At 44.2% G+C, this 18,736-nt stretch overlaps 1 protein-coding gene across 8 annotated transcripts in view; it reads right to left on the bottom strand.

Moving 5' to 3' along the window:
* The window catches only part of UBE3B (ubiquitin protein ligase E3B), a 54,322-nt gene that overhangs the window by 27,880 nt on the left and 7,706 nt on the right, over window positions 1–18,736 (bottom strand). For all 8 annotated transcript variants that reach the window (XM_087424075.1, XM_087424072.1, XM_087424074.1 and 5 more), the window contains 9 exons: window positions 17,101–17,197; window positions 16,020–16,105; window positions 15,062–15,144; window positions 9,416–9,521; window positions 8,997–9,117; window positions 7,818–7,995; window positions 5,785–5,948; window positions 4,459–4,626; window positions 687–858 (listed from right to left, as the gene is read on the bottom strand). In XM_087424075.1, the coding sequence (XP_087280201.1) occupies window positions 687–858; window positions 4,459–4,626; window positions 5,785–5,948; window positions 7,818–7,995; window positions 8,997–9,117; window positions 9,416–9,521; window positions 15,062–15,144; window positions 16,020–16,105; window positions 17,101–17,197 (1,175 nt within the window). The remainder of the gene's footprint in view (window positions 1–686; window positions 859–4,458; window positions 4,627–5,784; window positions 5,949–7,817; window positions 7,996–8,996; window positions 9,118–9,415; window positions 9,522–15,061; window positions 15,145–16,019; window positions 16,106–17,100; window positions 17,198–18,736) is intronic.

Here is an 18,736-nt window from a genome sequence, read left to right as displayed (position 1 = left end):
CACTCTGCGCCAGGTACTTGACATTCCTTTTCTCATTTACTCCTATCAGATTGGTAATATTATCTCCATTCTACTAATGAGGAAACTGAGGCTCAGAGAGGTTAAGCAACTTGCCCGGGAGCAGCTTGACAGTAATGATAAGAATAATAGCCGACACGTAGTGAGCTCTTCCTATATTCCAGGGACCGTGCTAAGTACTTTGTGTACATTATCTCTTCTAATGCTAACAAATAAGGTGCTAAGAGGTTATTGTTATTCCTATAATCTATAATGAGGGAACTGAGGCTCAGAGAGGTGGAGCCTCTTGCCCCCTTGCCCAGAGTGTCTTAGTAAGTAGCTGAGCCAGGTTTTGCACCTTGGCTCCCTGGCTCTGGAATTTTCCAGTAAACTACCTAGCACAGTGAGTAATGGCCAAGGTGATTTGAACCCAGCTCCAGGAGACTCTAAAGCTCACACTCAGTGGTGCTGACCCAGCTCCCCTGAAATAATGGGAAGCAACAACTGTGGAAGCCCTACTACGTGCCACCCACTCTGTCACTGCTTTCTCGTCTAATTCTTCTAATGACCCTGCCACACAGGTCCAAACATTTGTAGTAATCACATCAGCAACTGCTTCCTTACTGACGTTGTAATCTGGTCTCTCCACATTCTAGGAAAGGAATTCGGCCCCACAGCAGTCAACCTACGTGATTAGGTGCCGGGAACAGTCACAGAACAGCATCAGCATGGCCAAGAGCTGCTTCGACTCTTCAGTGTCATTGTTTAGGCATTCCAAGAAGAGCTTTAACCCTCCATGGGGCCCCAGCTCACAGATAAATGCCCAAAGTTTGGGCAGCAGGTCATCAAGGTAAGTGAGACCTGGAAAGAGACAGAGAAACCTAAGCTTCAGGTGGGGCTCCGTCCGGTCCATCATTTCTCCTATCCACTGGGAAAACAAAACACTTACACCTATTAGTGAACATTTAATGCATGTGAGAGAAAGAAGGTACAATTACCAGGAAAATCATTATCACCGTGAGAATAACAATGATAATAACAGCTAACATTTAATGGGTGCTTACTATGTGCCAGATACCACTCTAAGTACTTTGCACGCATCATCTCTTTTCCACCTTGTGAAACCCAATGTTACTTCCATTTTATAAGGGAGGAAACAAGCACACGGAGGTTGAGTAATCGGCCCAAATCACACAGCCAATAAGTGCTACAGCCAAGACCAGAACCCAAGTCTGTCTGACTCAGCGTTTATGTTTTAAATCAGGGATTAGTAAATTTTTTCTGAAAAGGGCCAGAGAATAAATATTTTTAGGCTTTGTGGGCCTGATGCTCTGTCACAACTACTCAATGCTACCATTACAGCACAAAAGCAGCCACAGACAATAGATAAATGAATGGATGTGGCTGTGTTCTAACAAAACTGTGTTTACAAAAGTAAGCGGTGGGCCAGATTTGGCCCGTGGCTATAATTCGCCAACCTCTGCTTTACACCATCTTGCAGGCTCACCTACACTTAGCAAAGCTTTCCTCTCATCTACTTCTATTATTCTATGATAAAGATGAGAAAGCAATGAATTCAGAGATACTCTGAAGTGTTCAACAAAAATTTAACCTCGGGTGAAGCAGAGGACGTTTTAAGTTGGCTTCCTGACGGCTACAAGGCCTCAGACGCACAAGCTATATCACTGTTACATTTTAAGTCTATTAATACACTACTGATTTAGGAAGTCTGGCTCTGAAGTTCCATGTGTCACTAAATAAATAGTAAGATGTGTTCCTCAAATTATTCCTTAGAAAAGGGGTAGTCACCTTATGTTGAGTCTTTATAATACCTCTCATTTTACAGGCACTCTGAATTACTTAATTTTGAACAAAGAACTATTTGGGGAAGATAGATTAGCCTGGAGTAGGGGTGGGGAGACAATCAATGGTACTCATGGATGCTTAGAGGGTGAACTGAGGGAACTGTAAAGGAGGCAAAGAAATGTAATACCCCTTTAGTTATTATTCCTAAAGGTTTGACCTCACATTCTGAAGGGTAGGAGGATGTGGTTACAAAATGCGGAAATGTCACAATTTAAAAATAGGTTAAGGGCCGGCCCCGTGGCTTGGTGGTTAAGTGCGTGCGCTCCGCTGCCGGCGGCCCGGGTTCGGATCCCGGGTGCGCACTGAGGCACCACTCCTCCAGCCATGCTGAGGCCGCGTCCCACATGCAGCAACTAGAAGGATGTGCAGCTATGACAGACAGCTATGTACTGGGGCTTTGGGGAAAAATAAATAAATAAAATCTTTAAAAAAAAAAAATAAATAAAAATAAAAATAGGTTAAAAAAGAAACAGAGTAAATAGTAACGCTGTGGAGATCACAAATATATTCCTATAGGACAAAAGACGAAAAGTAATTGCCCTCACATTATGTGAACGGGCACTCATGGTCTAGATGAAAACACTCTTGTATAGCATCATACACCAATTCCACAAGGGCTGCAGCCCAAGTAACGGAGAAGGACATGAAGACACCGTGCTCTGGAGAGCTGTCAGAGGAGCAGCACATGGCTACAGGGCCAGCCCATGCACGTGAGGAACATCAACAAACAAGCTTTATAAATTGTGAGAGTAGAAAAACAGCAGTATTTCTGAAACAAGTATGTTATTTTCTATAATCTGTGTATCACTAAACTAATAGACTGAATGTTATACATACACTTTAGACTAGTTTATCTTCATTCTTAAAAGCATATATTTTCAAGTTAGCCAAAAAGCTTCTTTTCAGATTCTCTCATTGGGACAACAGCGGATGCTTAAATTTGTGGTCATTTTAAAAAGTAGGACACAGGCCGTCACCTCAAAATCATCTCACTCAGTATGCTTCCCAAACCCTCACATTGGGTGCTGGGGCAGCCAAGCTCAGTCTTGGCCCCTTCTCTTCTCCCTCTGCACTCTCCTTAGGGAACGTGCCCTAGGCTCAAGGCTTTACACATCAACCCTTTCCCCAGGCCCCCACGCAGTATACTCATATGCCCACTTGCCATCCCTGCTGTAGGTCCAGCAGGCCCCATACACGGATCACAGCCAAAACAGAACTCCTGATGCCCCACAAGTCCTGCCCTCCGATGGTCAGCCCAGCTCCACAAATGGTACCGCCATCCACACAGATGATGGGACCAAAAAGCTGGCATCATCTTTGGAACCTTGAGTCGTCATTCCCCCAAATCCAATCTCCCGCTAAGACCCGTAGACCCTACCTCTGAAACACATGATAATCCTCCTGCTTCCATCTCCATCACACTAGTCCAGTGGTTCTCAACCAGGGACGATTTCGCCCCACTGGGAGCATCTGGCAATGTCTGGAGACATGTATGGTTGTCACACTAGGGGAGGAGGGGAGGGAGGTGCTACTGGCATCAGTGGGTAGGGGCTAGAGGCTGCTAACATTCTACAAGCATCCACAACAAAGAATTATCTGGCCCAAAATGTCAACAGTGCTGAGGCTGAGAAACCCTGCTCCAGTCCAAGCCAACACCATGTTTCATGATTTTCACTGTCATAGTGCCCATCAATACATTAAATATATTTTTCCCTTGCTTATTATTGGTCTCTCCACTGCTAGAATATAATCCTTGAGAACACAGACCTTGGCTGTCTTATTTACCTCTATATCCTCAGTGCCTGGCACACAGAGGTGCTCTATAAATATCTGAAGACGAATAAATAAGTGTGAAAGAGAGAAGCAGCATCAATTTATGATTTACAAAACTTTAAAATGCAACAGAGAAGTTCTTATTACTTTACGTAGTAAACAGCCTCATGGATTACATAACACCAGTTCATACTAACAACTTCTGCGCTACAACATAAAAGCCCCTGATGCCCAATTCTGTGCTCACAGAGGGGACTTTCTTCCTTGCTCAGCTAAAAAGGGAAACGTTGGGCATATCCATGCAATGAGATATTACGCAGCCAATAAAAATAAGGTTTTGGAAGAATTTTTGACATGATAAAATGCTTATAAAGTGATTAATGAAAAGGGAAGGATAAAACTATATATTTCAATCTATCTACACACACACACACACACACACACACACACACACACATATGTATTACACTCAGGTATAGGTGGTTATCTTTGGACTGTGGGGTTAAGAGTGGTTTAAGTTTTCTTTTTTCAGCTTCTTTGTCTTTTCTAGTTTTCTACACAGAAAAACATTACAACTTTTTAAAAGCAAATTGTACTTCACAATGAAAATAAGAGCCCAGCCACAGGAATGAACTGGAAGTGCTAAGATGGAGGTTAGTTTGAGCTATTTAACTGAGGTGTGCCAACCTCTAAGAAGAGCTCAAAAATACCTTCCTTCACATCTATTCTCTGAGTCAAGGAAGCCAGAAGAAAATAAACTTTTTCTAAGAAAAATTATCCGCCAGACGTGAGGGATGGAAGACGCCGCTTCAGGCTCCAAACCTGTGAGGATCTGCAGCCGGATCTGGGTTAGCGTCGTCAGCGAGGTCTGGTAGAGGACGCAGATGTTACAAACCTTCTGCACCTCCGCAGAGTCAACACGTTTACCCCCGACAGGCCTGAGAATATTCCGAACGGATGCAGATTTCTGAAACGCACGCTTCAGGAGATCTGGCACGGGGAGAAGAAGGAATGTGTGAGCAGAAGTTCAGCCATCTGCCAAATTCCACCCTGTAAAGGGAAGAGCATTTCCAAAAAGCTCCCAATTTACACCCAGAGCCAGACGGTGGGGCTGCTGCTTTGATTCAAGTCATCTCCTTGGGATAAATTAGCAAAGCATTAACAATAAGTTTCTACACGAAACCCAAAGACCTCTTCAGAACATCAGAAAATTTCTCAGAACAAGCCAGGCACATTCAATTCTTACAGGGGATTCTTCTACTGTACGACTTATCTTCAGGATCCACAAAGGTAAAAATTTTGAGAACTATATTAGGGTAAGAGGGGCAAAGGCGGGGGGCCTGGCTGATTCCCAATTTTCTGTGCTGTCAGGTGGAAGTAGGGGCATCGATCTCAAGTACTGATAATCATTTTGGGTTGTATTCAACTTTAGTTTTAAATCTTCCCATCTATATCCTGCTGAAGTTACATTGAGCCTGTGCTCACTGACAGCTACGAGATGGAGCTTTGCAACACACTGGATGGCAAAAGCAAAGCTACCCTGAACCTGGAAATCTACCACAGGCAGGTAACTCCACTCAACTATGTTAGCAGCATTTCCTTAACTTTGATTAGAGAGAGCAACAAGAACGTTTCCATGGAACCCATTTCTGACCCTGCAGTGGGGGCCCTGCTGAAGTGGTAGCCTGTCAGTGACCCAGTGTCCCCTTTATAAGGAGCCCCACATGGAAGATTGCCTTTATGATTAGGAATTGAGGAGGGAAGCTCTACTTCCCCTAAGAAATGAGTCGTCTTCTTGTTAATGAGAAGTAAGAAAGGGTCCACAAATCCCTTTTTCATTTTGGCTGTTAGAAATTCAGAGCCAAATGGAAGTTCAGACATAACCATGGTGGCTCTCAGGGAACATCTATCTGTGGACATTCTTCTCTATACACAACCTTGATTTTGTTCATCTATTTATATTCCCCTGGTCCTTGTTTTCTATTCCTAAGGATTTTCTGTCACTGTTTCGCTAAATGTAAAATTGATTTAGGCAGTCTCAAGAAGTTAGAGCATAACACAACAGAGGGGGCCAGGCACACAGGGACGATCAGGAGCTGCACTTCAGCCAAGCAGAGCCGTGGGGTCAGGCCTGCTCCAGCCACTCACTCTTCACGGGAAGCATGTTCTGTGGGGATGCCGGCTGCACATGAGCTGGCTCCTGGTTCTCTAGCAGCTTCTTGCTCAGGATGTCACTGAAGAAGATCCGGATCAGAGGCACCCCCCACAGGAACTGCAGCTGTTTGGTGATCAACGGCATTGACTCGTTAAGGCTAGGAGAGAGCAGGAGACCAGGCATGTCACTTCCACCTGATGGATGGCCAGGGAAAGCCCATTCCACTCCCTAAGGGGCCTTCCACTTGGAGGAGGAGCTGGGGCCTGCAACTCAACATGGTAAATAAGACGAGGAAAAAAATGGGATCCACAAACGGCCGCTGAGGCCGGAATGTGTCAGGTACTGACCTCTTCATCCCCTGTCGCTCCACCCAAACCTCCTGTGCCGCCAACACCATTACCACTCTCCCCAGGTCCCCAGGCTCCACATGTCACAGCCATCTCCCAGACGCGCGCTCTCTGTTCTTCCCCCTAATTCCATTCTATTTACCACCCAGTCAACAAAAGCCATCTTATGCCTACTGTGCTGCCCTCTCTTCACAGCTAACCTGCAGGCCTGGCCCACAAATCTCGCTGACTCACCAGCCTCCTGAGTCTCCTTGCCTTCAAGTGCCCCCTTCTCCACTCCACACTGCACCCCAGCATCAGAATCACGCCCTGAAATCCGCTCTCATCCCCTCCCTGCTGGAGACTCTATAACAGCTCCCAGGGTCCTCCAGCATCACAGTGGTAATAGCCTCCGCCCACTGAGTGTGGGCCAGGCCTGTGCAGGCTTACACGCATCATTTCATTCAGTCCTTTGAGACAACCCTACCAGAGGGACTGTGAAAATCATCCCCATATTTCAGACGAGGAGAGCGAGGTTAAGCGACTTGTCCAAGGTCCCCCAAAGAGTGGAGCTCAGATCAGGCTGTTCACTACTGTGCTCTTCTGCCCCAGCCTCCTCCCACATCATCCCTCCTGACTCCCCAACACAAAGGCCCCACCCCCTTCTGGCTGGGGCAGCACACTCAGTCATCAGCTGGCAATCAGTCTTTTTAACTGGATGTCACTCAGGTATAAGGAAAACGGAGAAAATCTGGGGATATCCCCCCCAGCCCTCACTTTTCTGCCTCAAGGGCACCTGCCAGGGACCCCAGGCCTCAGGCAGAGAGCTAACAAGAAAACAGCTGGCCATCACAGCTGCCTTAGCTCCTGAGACCCACTTCATCTCAGCCCAGGGTACATGTTTTTAAATTTGTGATGCACCTTACTTAATCTCTATCTTCTAGCCTAGCGTTTTTTAATATTTTTGAGTTCTTCATTAAAAATTTTAGGGGCCAGCCCAGTGGCGTAGTGGTTAAGTGTGCGCGCTCCACTGCGGCAGCCTGGGGTTTGCAGGTTCAGATCCCGGGCGCGCTCCTAGGCACCGCGTGTCAAGCCATGCTGTGGCGGCATCCCATACAAAGTAGAGGAAGATGGGCATGGATGTTAGCCCAGGGCCCGTCTTCCTCAGCAAAAAGAGGAGGATTCGTGACAGATGTTAGCTCAGGGTTGATCTTCCTCACAAAAAAAAAAAAAAAAAATTTAAATTTATATTCAACCTCTTGAAAAGGATCTGGGGTGACTTTTATTCCCTTTGAATCATGTGTCTTATTTTAGTCATCCCCAAAATATGGCAGTCTAGGCAATCAATAAAAGTGATACTGAAGAAGAAAAGATAATATTGATAGATAAGGTTCATAATATACTAAATGAAAAGAATGAAATATAAGATAATATGATGCCATTTTTGTGAAAAAACTGTTGATATTCATAGATAGGAAAAAGACTGAAAGGATGTTCACCCAGGCTGTCTTTGGGTTAGTAGCATTATGGGATGGTTTTTATTCTCTTTTGCTCTTAAGTATATTTTATACAATGAGTATATATTACTTTTGTAATAAGAAACAAAGCCACAGAAGCTGGAAGGGAGAAAGCAGGAAGAAGGCAGGTGGAGGGAGAGGCAGGAGGAGGCAGCAGAGACAGCGCTCTGCCTCCAGACTCACCCGTAGTCCACAGACTGGGAGAACCAGCCAAGGACAGGGTGCCAGTGGGTCAGGTTGGATTTCTTCTGAGACACGTACTTCTGACAGTAGCACAGCATCTGGGTGAGCAAACTCACAAACCCGTCTGTCTCCTCCTCTAACACTCGGGGGCTGAGGGAGCCCAAGTGCAGGAGGTTGCCTACAAAGACAGAAGGCTGAGGGCAATGGGCTCAGACGGACACGCTTCGTCACCTCCCAGCCCTGCTCTCTGCCTGAGGCTCAGGCAGCCACATCCACATGCGGGAAGAAATTCCATGTAGAGGCCCCTGCCAGTGCTGGGGCTACAGCGGGGTGCAGGCTAAGAAACAGGCTGACCTGGCTTCAAATCCTGGCTCTGTCACAGACGAGCTGTGTGACCCTCAACCCACCTCTCAAATCCGTTTGCTCTTCTGTAAGACTGGACTAATGATCCCCACTTCTGATGTGAGGATTATATGAAATAACATGCAAAATGTCAGGCACACAGAGATATGTGATATTTAGTTAGTACAACACCTTAATACTACACTAAGATTTTCAAATCAAGGGTCAACTAACAAATGACCTTTTGAAGAATATCTGAATGCCCTGGGAAATCACTGTTCTTCAGTGTTCACCCAAGTTGTTTAATATGCCTTGTGTGAGGACTCTTGCTATAAACTCCCTTAAAATTTAGCCCTAAGAACCTTTTTCTATGTAAAATAAATTTCTTCTAGTTAGGCAATAAGAATTATGTACCTCTGCTGTTTTCAAATGTTTCTATCCATAAACCCTTTCTTTGTCTACAATGAAAACACCGTGAAACAGATAATGCAGGCCCTGGTCTGATCTAAGCCCCACCTGACTGCGCCCTCCCTGCTCCCTGGAGATAAGAGTTATCTAGGCAACTCATCACATTTTCATTTTTCCTTGGCTGCCAGGAAGCTAAGGGTTGAAATTTAACATTCATTTACAGTCACTCAATCAGTTTGTCAGGTTGATATATTTTCCACGTGATTTTCAATTTTACATGTCTATTTTAACTATTTGATCACATGTCTTTTACCGTAAGCTCTTCCAATTGTTATTAAAAACAGCTGTGATCTCCAGTAGGGTGAAAGGCAAAGCACTTGGGCTTTTCTTGATGCCCAAAATACAATCAAATTCCAGCCAGGTACTCACCCATTAGACAAAGCGTATGGCACCCTTCTAAACTTTCACATACATCACGGCATCGATCTTCGTCTCTTAAAAAGGTGATGAATTTACGAAGCATGTCATGAGATTCTAAAACAGTGAGGCGCTGCAAACAGTTGTAGAGAGTTAAAGTGGAAGCTCACAGGAAGAATTCCCTCTAGAGCATGAACCTGACCACCTGGAGACCGCCTCCTAGTTGCCAAGTGTGCTATTGCTCACCAAGAAGAAAATTAACGAAGATGAGAACCTGCTTCTTTTTGCTACTAACATGAGTGTCTACAGCGGCTACTGATTTGGAAGAAATATCAGAAGAGGCGGAAATGAACAGAGAAAATGTTTTACTTTCTAATTTCTAAGTAGGAAGGCAAAAATGGAATTGGGGGGAATGCACAGAGCCCACTTACCTCAGGGGTCACTGTGCTGAGATGAGTCACAAGAGCAGGCACGGACATGATGTGGACGAGGAATGGCCGAATCAGATTGTCTGAAAATTGTGCAGCAATCACAGGGCTAGACACAGACAGATCACCTGATTCAGACAGGTCTGCACATGAACCTGGAACAAGAGAACAACCCTACCAACGCCCCCAAATCCCCTGAAATTATGCTTCACAGGACTTCTGGGAAAACTGAAGGCTGAAAATGGAGACATCCACTAGGTAATGGCAGTACAGTCTCATGACGCAGCTAGGAAAGATCAGTTTTGAAGTTTTACTAACATGAGAAAATGCTCACACTATAATAAACTTTAAAAAAACGCAGAAGAGGAGGGAGGGGATAGTTACTGGGGGGAGGAGAAAAGGGGCTTCTGGAATTCTGACTATTTCTCAACTGGGGTGGTGCTACACGGATGTGTTTACTATGCGATAATTCACCAATAACTCACACTTCAATTAAGCAATTTAAAATACATATGTTATGATTTTAATATTTAAATATGTATATATCAACACACAAATATATATAAATGAAAAAAAAAAAAAAGACCAGGAAAATTGATTTAAAAATGTTAACAGTGTAAGTCTGGGTTGTAGAATCGTGAGAAACATTGTTTCTTCCTTATACTCTTCTGCTTTACCCAGGTTTTTTTTTTTTTTTTACAATAAACATATATTACTTTCAGAATCAGAAAAAGAGATAAACATTAAAATAAGATAATGACACCTACCTCACACCATATGTAAAAATTAACTCAAAATGGATCACAGACCTAAGTGCTAGTTTTATAAGTGAAAGTATAAAAGTTTTAGAAGAAAACACAGGAGTAAATCTTTGTGACCTTGGGTTAGGCAATAATTTCTTAGATATGACACCAAAATCACAATTAAAATTTAAAACTTTTGTGCTTCAAAAGACACCATCAAGTAAGTGAAAAAACAACCCACAGAATCAGAGGAAATATTTGAAAATTATGTATCTGATAAGGGACTTCTATTCAAAACATATAAACAACTCATACAACTCAACAATAAAAGACAACTCAATTAAAAAATGGGAAGAATCTAAATAGAAATTTCTCCAAAGAAAGATACACAAATGGTTAATAGTCCGCAAAGAGACGACTAACATCAGCAGCCACCAGGGAACTGCGAATCAAAATGACCGTGAGATACCACTTCATATCCATTAAGACGCTATAATACAAAAGATAACAAGCGTTGGCGAGAATTCGAAGAATCTGGAATCCTCGTATGATACTGGTGGGAATGGAAGATGGTGCAGCTGCTTTGGAAAAGTTTGGCAGTTCTTCAAAAAGTGAAGCATAGAGTTACCACACAACCCAGAAATTCTCTTCTAGGAATAAATCCAAGAGAAATGAAAACACATGTCCGCACAAAAACCTGTACCTAAATGTTCATAGCAGCACTACACATAATAGCCAAAAAGTAGAAATAACCCAAATCTACCTATCCATGGTCTACCCATATGATGGGATATTATTCAGCCATAAAAAGGAAGGAAGAACTGATTCATGCTACAACATGGATGAACATATTATGCAAAGTGAAAGAAGCCCGTCATGAAAGACCACATATTGTAGGATTCCATTTATGCAAAATGCCTGGAACAGGCATATACAAAGGGACAGAAAGTTGTTGCCAGGGGCTTTGGGAGGGGGAAAGAAGTGTGACTGTTAATGGAGATGGAGTTTCTTTTTGCAGTAATTAAAATGTTCTGGAATTAGATAGTGGTGACGGTTGCACAACTCTGTGAATGTACTAAAAACCAGCGAATTGTATACTTTAAATGAGTGAAATGTATGATATGTGAATTATACTTCAATAAAGTTGTTATTTAAAAAAACAGAGGCCATGAAGACGAAAAAAAAAATAGACAATGCGAACAACTTACAGGAGGAAAATGATCTCTTCTAGCTAATGTGTTCGAATAGCAATGAGCAGATAGGTTACTGGGATTTAGACTATTGGAATTTATATCATAAACTTTTATTTTCAAGTATACCTTTTTTGGGACAAGAAAATTTTACAAGGTAGACATGCTCAAAATATCAGTGCCTACATTAACCACTTGTCTAGAGGAGGCTGACCAACTCAGCTAAACTCACTGAGCTGAGATGGACAAAAGAGAATTCTCTAAAAGAGAATCAAGTTATTTTCTGCATGTCGGAAAGAGGTTTATATCAGGACTAAACAATTCCCTAGATAGAGGAAAAGCACACGACAAGAGAATGCCACCGAAACTGTCACTGGTCACCTCCCACTTCCAAGGGGACGACTGCCATCGCCATGGGGGCAGGAAGGGCAGGAGCCTTCCTTCTCTGGGGCTTTCAATGGAATCTAAGGATTCCACCCTGAGCCACAGCCCCAAGTAACTCAGCCTGACCAACCAGGAGTGAGGATGTGGGGCTGCCTCGCAGGAGGCCAGTCTCAAAAGATCACACACACCCCAAACACTCCATTTCCCTCAATTTCCTATTATCTATTTCCCCAGCACAAAGTCATCAAAATCTTTCTTAGCTTACTTACAGTTGCTGCACTGAAGCCCCTCAGATGACGAATTCTACAAATGGACTGCCAGTTATAAGTTTAACAGGGCACACGTTCTGTCCAGACCTTGGTGTTAGGCACAGCAGGGGAGGAGGGTGAGAGAGAGTCAGTGCACAGTCCCCGCCAACACACAGCTCACGCTGCAGCGGTGAGCTGGACAGGCACACAGGGAAAGACAGAAACCAGGGCTAGCAGGCAGACGTGTACGGGCAAACAAGAGGTCCAGATAACAAACGGAACAGGGTGAGTTTGGGAAGGTTCCCATGTGCCATTAATTCAAGAAACACATATTGTACTTAGAATACAAAAATGTGTCCAATATGTGAGGCAACTATAAAGAATAAGGAGTAAAGAGTATAGGCTCTGGAATCAGACAGACTGGGTTTAATTCCCGGCCCTGCCACTCCCTGCTGTGTGACCAAGGGCAAGTGGCTTAACCTCTCTGGGCCTTAGCTTCCTCATCTATAAAACAGAGATAAGAGAATGTGTATTAGAGCATTTGAATGTTAGCTATTTGTATTATAGGGTTTGGTGATCATGTCTAAACATATCATTTATGACTTTATAGACTTTCAGTAGTATATCCCGTATGAGAAAACCACTGAATATCTTGTTTTAAAACGTCCTGGTCATGTTCAATTACACACAAATATTCAGAAGGGAGAAAAAGTGCATCGTTTAAGACAAAAGCTTTAGAGCAGCCCAGGCTTAATAAGTGAGTCAATGGATTCTAACATATATAGAGAAAAAACCTAAAACGATGGATGCTATTAATCCTAAAGGAGAAGAAACGTGGTGAAATACTTAGATGTGACCCTCTTGGTGCAACACACTGTGAGTGACAGCCATACTGGGGCAGGGAAGGGAGGCTGCGACAGAGAAAAGGATTTGTGTTCTCAGGAGGCGGAGGAGGCGGCAGAGCTGCTCCTGTGCCCCAGAGCTCAGGCGTCTGCGTGTTGGCCCTTCTCTGCCTCCGCAAAGAAGAGAGGAGCGGGCGACGCTGCTGGAACGAGCTCCCCTAGAAGGTGACTCAGGAAGGAGTGGCAGTAAGCCCGCTACCAGGAAAACCTGTTTGTACCTGGACACTACAGCTCATCAAATACAGCTCTATGTGACTTCTCTCAAAGTATGGAAGGGAGGTATGAGTGTCCACTGGATAATTTGTTCTACTTCTGTAACTAATTATAGCATAACCGGCGGAATCCTGTTCCTCCGTTATGAGGTATGCTAGAGATCCAGACGTGTGCTGTCCCATACAGCAGCCACCGGCCATGTGGCTCCCAAGCACTTAAAACGTGGCTAGTCCCAATTCAGATATGCTGGAAGTGTAAAATATACACCAGTTTTTGAAGACTCAGGATGAAAAGAATAATTAATAAATTATTTAATTTTCATTAAAATAATTTTAAAATATTGATTACATGTAAAAATGATATTTTGGATATACTGGTTTAAGTGAAATATATCATTAAACTTAATTTCCCCTTTCTTTCGACTTTAATGCAGTTCTCATTATACTTCTATTGGACAGTGCTGCTCTAGACCAGCCTTGTCCAGTAGAACTTTCTGTGATGATGGAAATGTTCCGTATTTGTGCAGCCCAATACTGTGGCCACTAGTCACATGTGACCCCTGAGCACCTGAAATGTGGCTAATGCACCCTGAGGAACTGAATTCTTTTTTTTTTTTTTTTTTTTTTAAAGATTTTATTTATTTATTTTTTCCCCCCAAAGCCCCAGTAGATAGTTGTGTGTCATAGCTGCACATCCTTCTAGTTGCTGTATGTGGGACGCGGCCTCAGCATGGCCAGAGAAGCAGCGCGTCGGTGCGCACCCGGGATCCGAACCCAGGCCGCCAGCAGTGGAGCGCACGCACTTAACCACCAAGCCACGGGGCCGGCCCCTGAATTCTTAATTACAATTTAAACTGCCCCATGTGGCCAGTGGTTAGCGGAAAGCACAGTCTAGACCAGAAGTTGGCAAACTATGGCCCACAGGCCAAATTCTGCCCATTGCCTATTTTCGTAAATAAAGTTTTATTAGAACACAGCCATTCTCATTTGTGTATGTATTGTCTACAGTCGCTTTGCACTACAATGGCAGAGTAGTTTTGACAGAAGCTGCGTTCGCCCACAGAACCGAACATATTTACCAGCTGGCCCTTACAGAAAAAATTTGCCGACCTCTGCTCTAGATCATCATTTTCCAAATAGGTGTACCATGGAAAACATGGGATATTAACAGACATGCTCCACCATCCAAAAATTGGGTGAGGGTATTCCATGTTCAGATACATTCAGGCCAACATCAGATTAAATGAGCCCAAAGGGCCTTGCTACCACAGGACTTATCACAGCTTTCAGCAGTAAGGTGCTGTGGATTAGCAGGAGAGGGCAGAGCAGGCAGCTTTACCAAACTGGTTTGACCACACACTCCTTCTTTCCCAAGTTTTTATTCTCTTAGGTATTAAGATTATCAAGTTATCTTATTAATATCTCAAGTTAGTGTTCCTCTCAACAGTTCAAGAATGTTCTGGATCTATTAACAAGCATAGCTTTTTACACTTGGTGGTTCTCAGAATTGCAGGTATAATTTCTATAAGGAAATATTTAGTTTCTTACGTACTTTACATCTTCCAACTGACTAAGTGAAGGCAAATATCACATCCTCTCTGGTCTCCAAATTCTAACATTTTAAACCCAGGTTCACAACACTTTGCTGGGCCTCCTCCGGCTCTTAGGTTTCCTTTATTTTATCAATTAAAAGCTCAAGAGGAAAACTGATTGTATCTTAGCCCCTGGCAGAATGAAAGCAATTCATTTTGAATAGCTTCCCTCAAATCATGATGCAAAAATACTCAGGGTAGAGAAGGAAGATTAAGAAAGAGAGCAATCACACGTCTCACTTTCACCAAGAACAACACTTCCTGTAAACTCCGACAAAGTGGGCAAGCCAACACCTTCTACGAGTAACATGAGAGAAGAAAAGCAAGAGGAGAAGCCTCCAGAAGCATGCCAGCCCCCAGCTATGACTTCCTACTTACCGCAAGGCTAGAGAAAAGGCTGCAGTTAAAGTGCCTTTCGACAGACAAGGCCGGGGTCTCGCCAGGCCACGGGTCAACAATATCTGAAAAGAACATTTTAACTGGTCAGCAGATGACGCCAACTTTATATTCATTTGTGTGTAGAAAGCAAGTATAAAACTGGAATGAGTGCTTTAGATAAACTGTGTTGGAATGTTTTTTAAAAACGAAGGGAGAGAAAAGTAACGGGTGTAGAGGTTCATCACACCACTCTCTACTTTAAATACTATGTTTAAATTTTTAAAATAATAAAGTTAAAAAAATTAACAGCCAATAAAAATACCAGACTTAAAATTTCAAGGACACTCATTATTTTAGAAGCATTCAGCGTTATGGTGTCCAGAAGCTTCCTCACGGAGAGGAACTGTTGATAACATCACCTTCGGCTGCCACACCCCCTCACAGGGCTGCTGTGAGGAGAAAATGACACAACCAGGAAAGAGCCCGTCTCAGTACCAGGCAGAAGGAAGGGCCACATCAATGTTGCCTCTCAAACTCAAGAATTCCCAAGTACTTCTAAACAGCGATGAGGCTTCTGATAATTCCCCGGATGTGTCAACTGGCACAACAGGTGCAGTGTGGATAGAAGGTTGTTTGAGGACACAGAGCCAGAAAGGTAATTCCAGACACCAACCAAGAAGGAAGCTGAGGGAACAAGCCCTGAGGCCTCCTTCCCGAGTTTAAATCTCATGTGAGTGGATTATCCCTGTGGCCAACAATGCAGTGAGATGAAGGGACCCCAGGCCACTGTCCTCCCCTCCCACAAAGCACTGCAAATCACGGCAGGGGAGGGAGAAGAGGACGCCAGGCATTATACGCTTCCTGCAAAAAGTGTTTCTCTGAGGAGGGCCCTAGATGTAAAAATCCAAGTTCAAGTACTGAAGGATGAGGTCACATATTAGGGGACGGGGTCACAGACCTGCAACACAGAATAAAATCCATGCTGGTTGAGATGTCCCATTATATTTGCACAAATGTGGTTCATGGCTGGTCGAAGACTCTCACCTAAATGAAGAAAAGAGTCTGAGAAAAAAGCCCCTGGCCATATGTGAACTGTTTACATGGGACAGGACATTGTGCTCCCGGCCCACGGCCACAAGGAAACATGGTTTTCCCTGGCTGGCCTTCCTCTCCCCTTTGGTCTGGTACCAGACTACAGGGAGATGCCCCCTCTCTGGTATTCTAGTGTCACCTCTTAGGTGCTGGGTCCTATCGTTTCCCTAGCTAGAAGTCACTTCCCGGTCTCTGAGCTCCTGTAGCACCTCTTCTAATTTCCTTGCAGGGCCTGGCACTTTTGCTCTCCATGGCTGCCTCCTCTCCCCTAGGAGAGGCCGCACAGTACTAATCTTACGGGACCACTGTCGGGTATGCAGTCCACTGTTGACCGAAATGTCACTGTGCAGCGTGTGACTGAATTCACATATATGTGACTTCTATTTCAGTTCTGTGAGGAAGGGCGGGCACACAGCAGCAGTTCAGCACCAAAAGCCCTTGAGGGAAGCGACCTTTTCTGCATCTCCAGGGTCTGCACAGCACCAGGCACAAAGTAGGCTATTGTTGAATGCATAAATGAAGTGAATATATGAAACACCCAAGGCTAAGTACAATATCCAGGGAAGAAGGCAGCTTTACAATGCAAATTTTATGGGTGAAATAATTATTTGCTGCTGAATGAGTCTCCAAATGAAACGACAAGACTTAAGGGAATATTATCACTTGGAGGCTAAGGTGCTATGAGAGTTGGGAAATATGAGATCAGAGGGACTGTGCCTTAAAACACAAATCCCAAGAAGGGAGAGAGTATAACACACAAGACTGAACATATTTTGGATACTGTAATGCAATCTGATGAAAAACGCTGAGAGCATCTTCATTTATAAGGTTTCAGGGCCTTCCCTGAGGGTTGTGGCAGTGGAAATGCTTCTGAAAAAGGAGAAAAGGTCGCCAAGCTCTCTATGGAAATGCTACTCAGGAAAGATTTTGCAACAAGTCCCACAAACCTTTTCCCCGGAGAATTTTCCACATTGAAGTGTCTGTGAAGGTGACAAGCATTGTGAGGTACAGCGTGACAAGTCTGGAGTCTTGTAAAATTTCAGGCTGGAAACAATAAAGAGAGTAAAATTAAGACACACGCCCTCCAGTCCCAGACAATGGAGCAACCATTTTTCAACTTTTCCGAGTGCACTCAGGCTCAAATAAGTGAGTCGGGATTATAAGTAAGTCTTGATTCTTTTTCTCTTGGGGAATGACCACTTTAGCAGTTAAATGACAGCGATTTCGGGACACTAGTGCTTGACCATGGAATCCGAAACACTCATGGGATTTGAGAATTCTTGGCAAACAAGACGACCAGGGCTGGCTTGCTGTACGTGTACGTATGTATGTACGTATGCAGGAGCAACAGAGTAGAGATGCAATTGAACATAACAGGGACTCTGGGCTCAGACTTCTGGCTTCACCACTTAACTAGCTGTGTGATGTTGGGTAAATTTCTTAACCTCTCTGCACGTCAGTTTCCTCATCTGTTGACTAGGGATAGTAACACTGCTTTCTTCATAGGGTTGTGAGAAATAAAGGGGTTAATGTACATAAAGCACTAAAAACAGTGCCTGGCACATAGATAACTCTATGTAATACTGGTTATTATCAGAATCATGACTATAATTCATGCTTGGTGGCAGTCAAGGCCAAGAGAGCCATTCCCGAGACAATCTCAAGAGAGATGGCGGGGAATGGATAACTAGGGGCTCTGGGGACATCTGCTCCATCGCTCAGCTGCTTCCTGAGTCCTTGCCAAGCCTCTGCCCCTGAAACTTCTTCCTCCCTAGGTGCAAAGTGGAAATGGCTGCTGTTTGCAACTCCTCACACCCCTGCCCACCTTCTCGTAACACAAGGGTGGGCACTGGACCAGGCTGCACCAGTGGCAGTACCCCATCCCTCTTGCTACTGTGACCAGTTCAGACTTGAGACCATGATCCCACTGAACCTTTACGAGTCCTCCCAAACATTTGAACTGGTCAGGGAGGCCTCCCTTTTCTCATTGGTCAAGACAGATTAAGAATGTGAGGCCAGAACTTCTGGCTACCATGATTACAGCAGGAGAGGACACAGTGATCCCCAGAGGGAGCAGAGACGAGAGAAAGGAATGAGAGGGGGAATCCAGAAACCCCTGGCTCTAGTCATCCCCAGCTGCCTATTCTATAACAAAATAGTCTCTTTCTTGCTTAGCTTGTAGGTATTACTAGCTGCACTCATGCTGGGTTTCTGCACTTGTAACAGGAGGCCTGAATAGCATAATAACATAAACTATAAAGTACCCTTTATATCAAAAGAATAGAAAGGAAGACAACAAATTCCCTGGCATCAAGACTGCAGTAAGTGCAGGTCAATGTTCAAAATACTGTACATGTTGGGCCAGCCCCATGGCTTAGGGGTTAAGTGCGCACGCTCCGCTACTGGCAGCCCGGGTTCGGATCCCGGGCGCGCACCGACGCACCGCTTCTCCGGCCATGCTGAGGCCGTGTCCCACATACAGCAACTAGAAGGATGTGCAACTATGACATACAACTACTACTGGGGCTTTGGGGGAAAAAAAGGAGGAGGATTGGCAATAGATGTTAGCTCAGAGCCGGTCTT

Source organism: Ceratotherium simum, chromosome 35 (genome assembly GCF_057802395.1).
Source record: "Ceratotherium simum simum isolate JZ-2026a chromosome 35, ASM5780239v1, whole genome shotgun sequence".
In the NCBI taxonomy this organism is placed as follows: domain Eukaryota; kingdom Metazoa; phylum Chordata; class Mammalia; order Perissodactyla; family Rhinocerotidae; genus Ceratotherium; species Ceratotherium simum.
The sequence above is the reverse complement of the archived record's forward strand: the minus strand, read 5'-3'. Positions and strand labels throughout refer to the sequence as shown.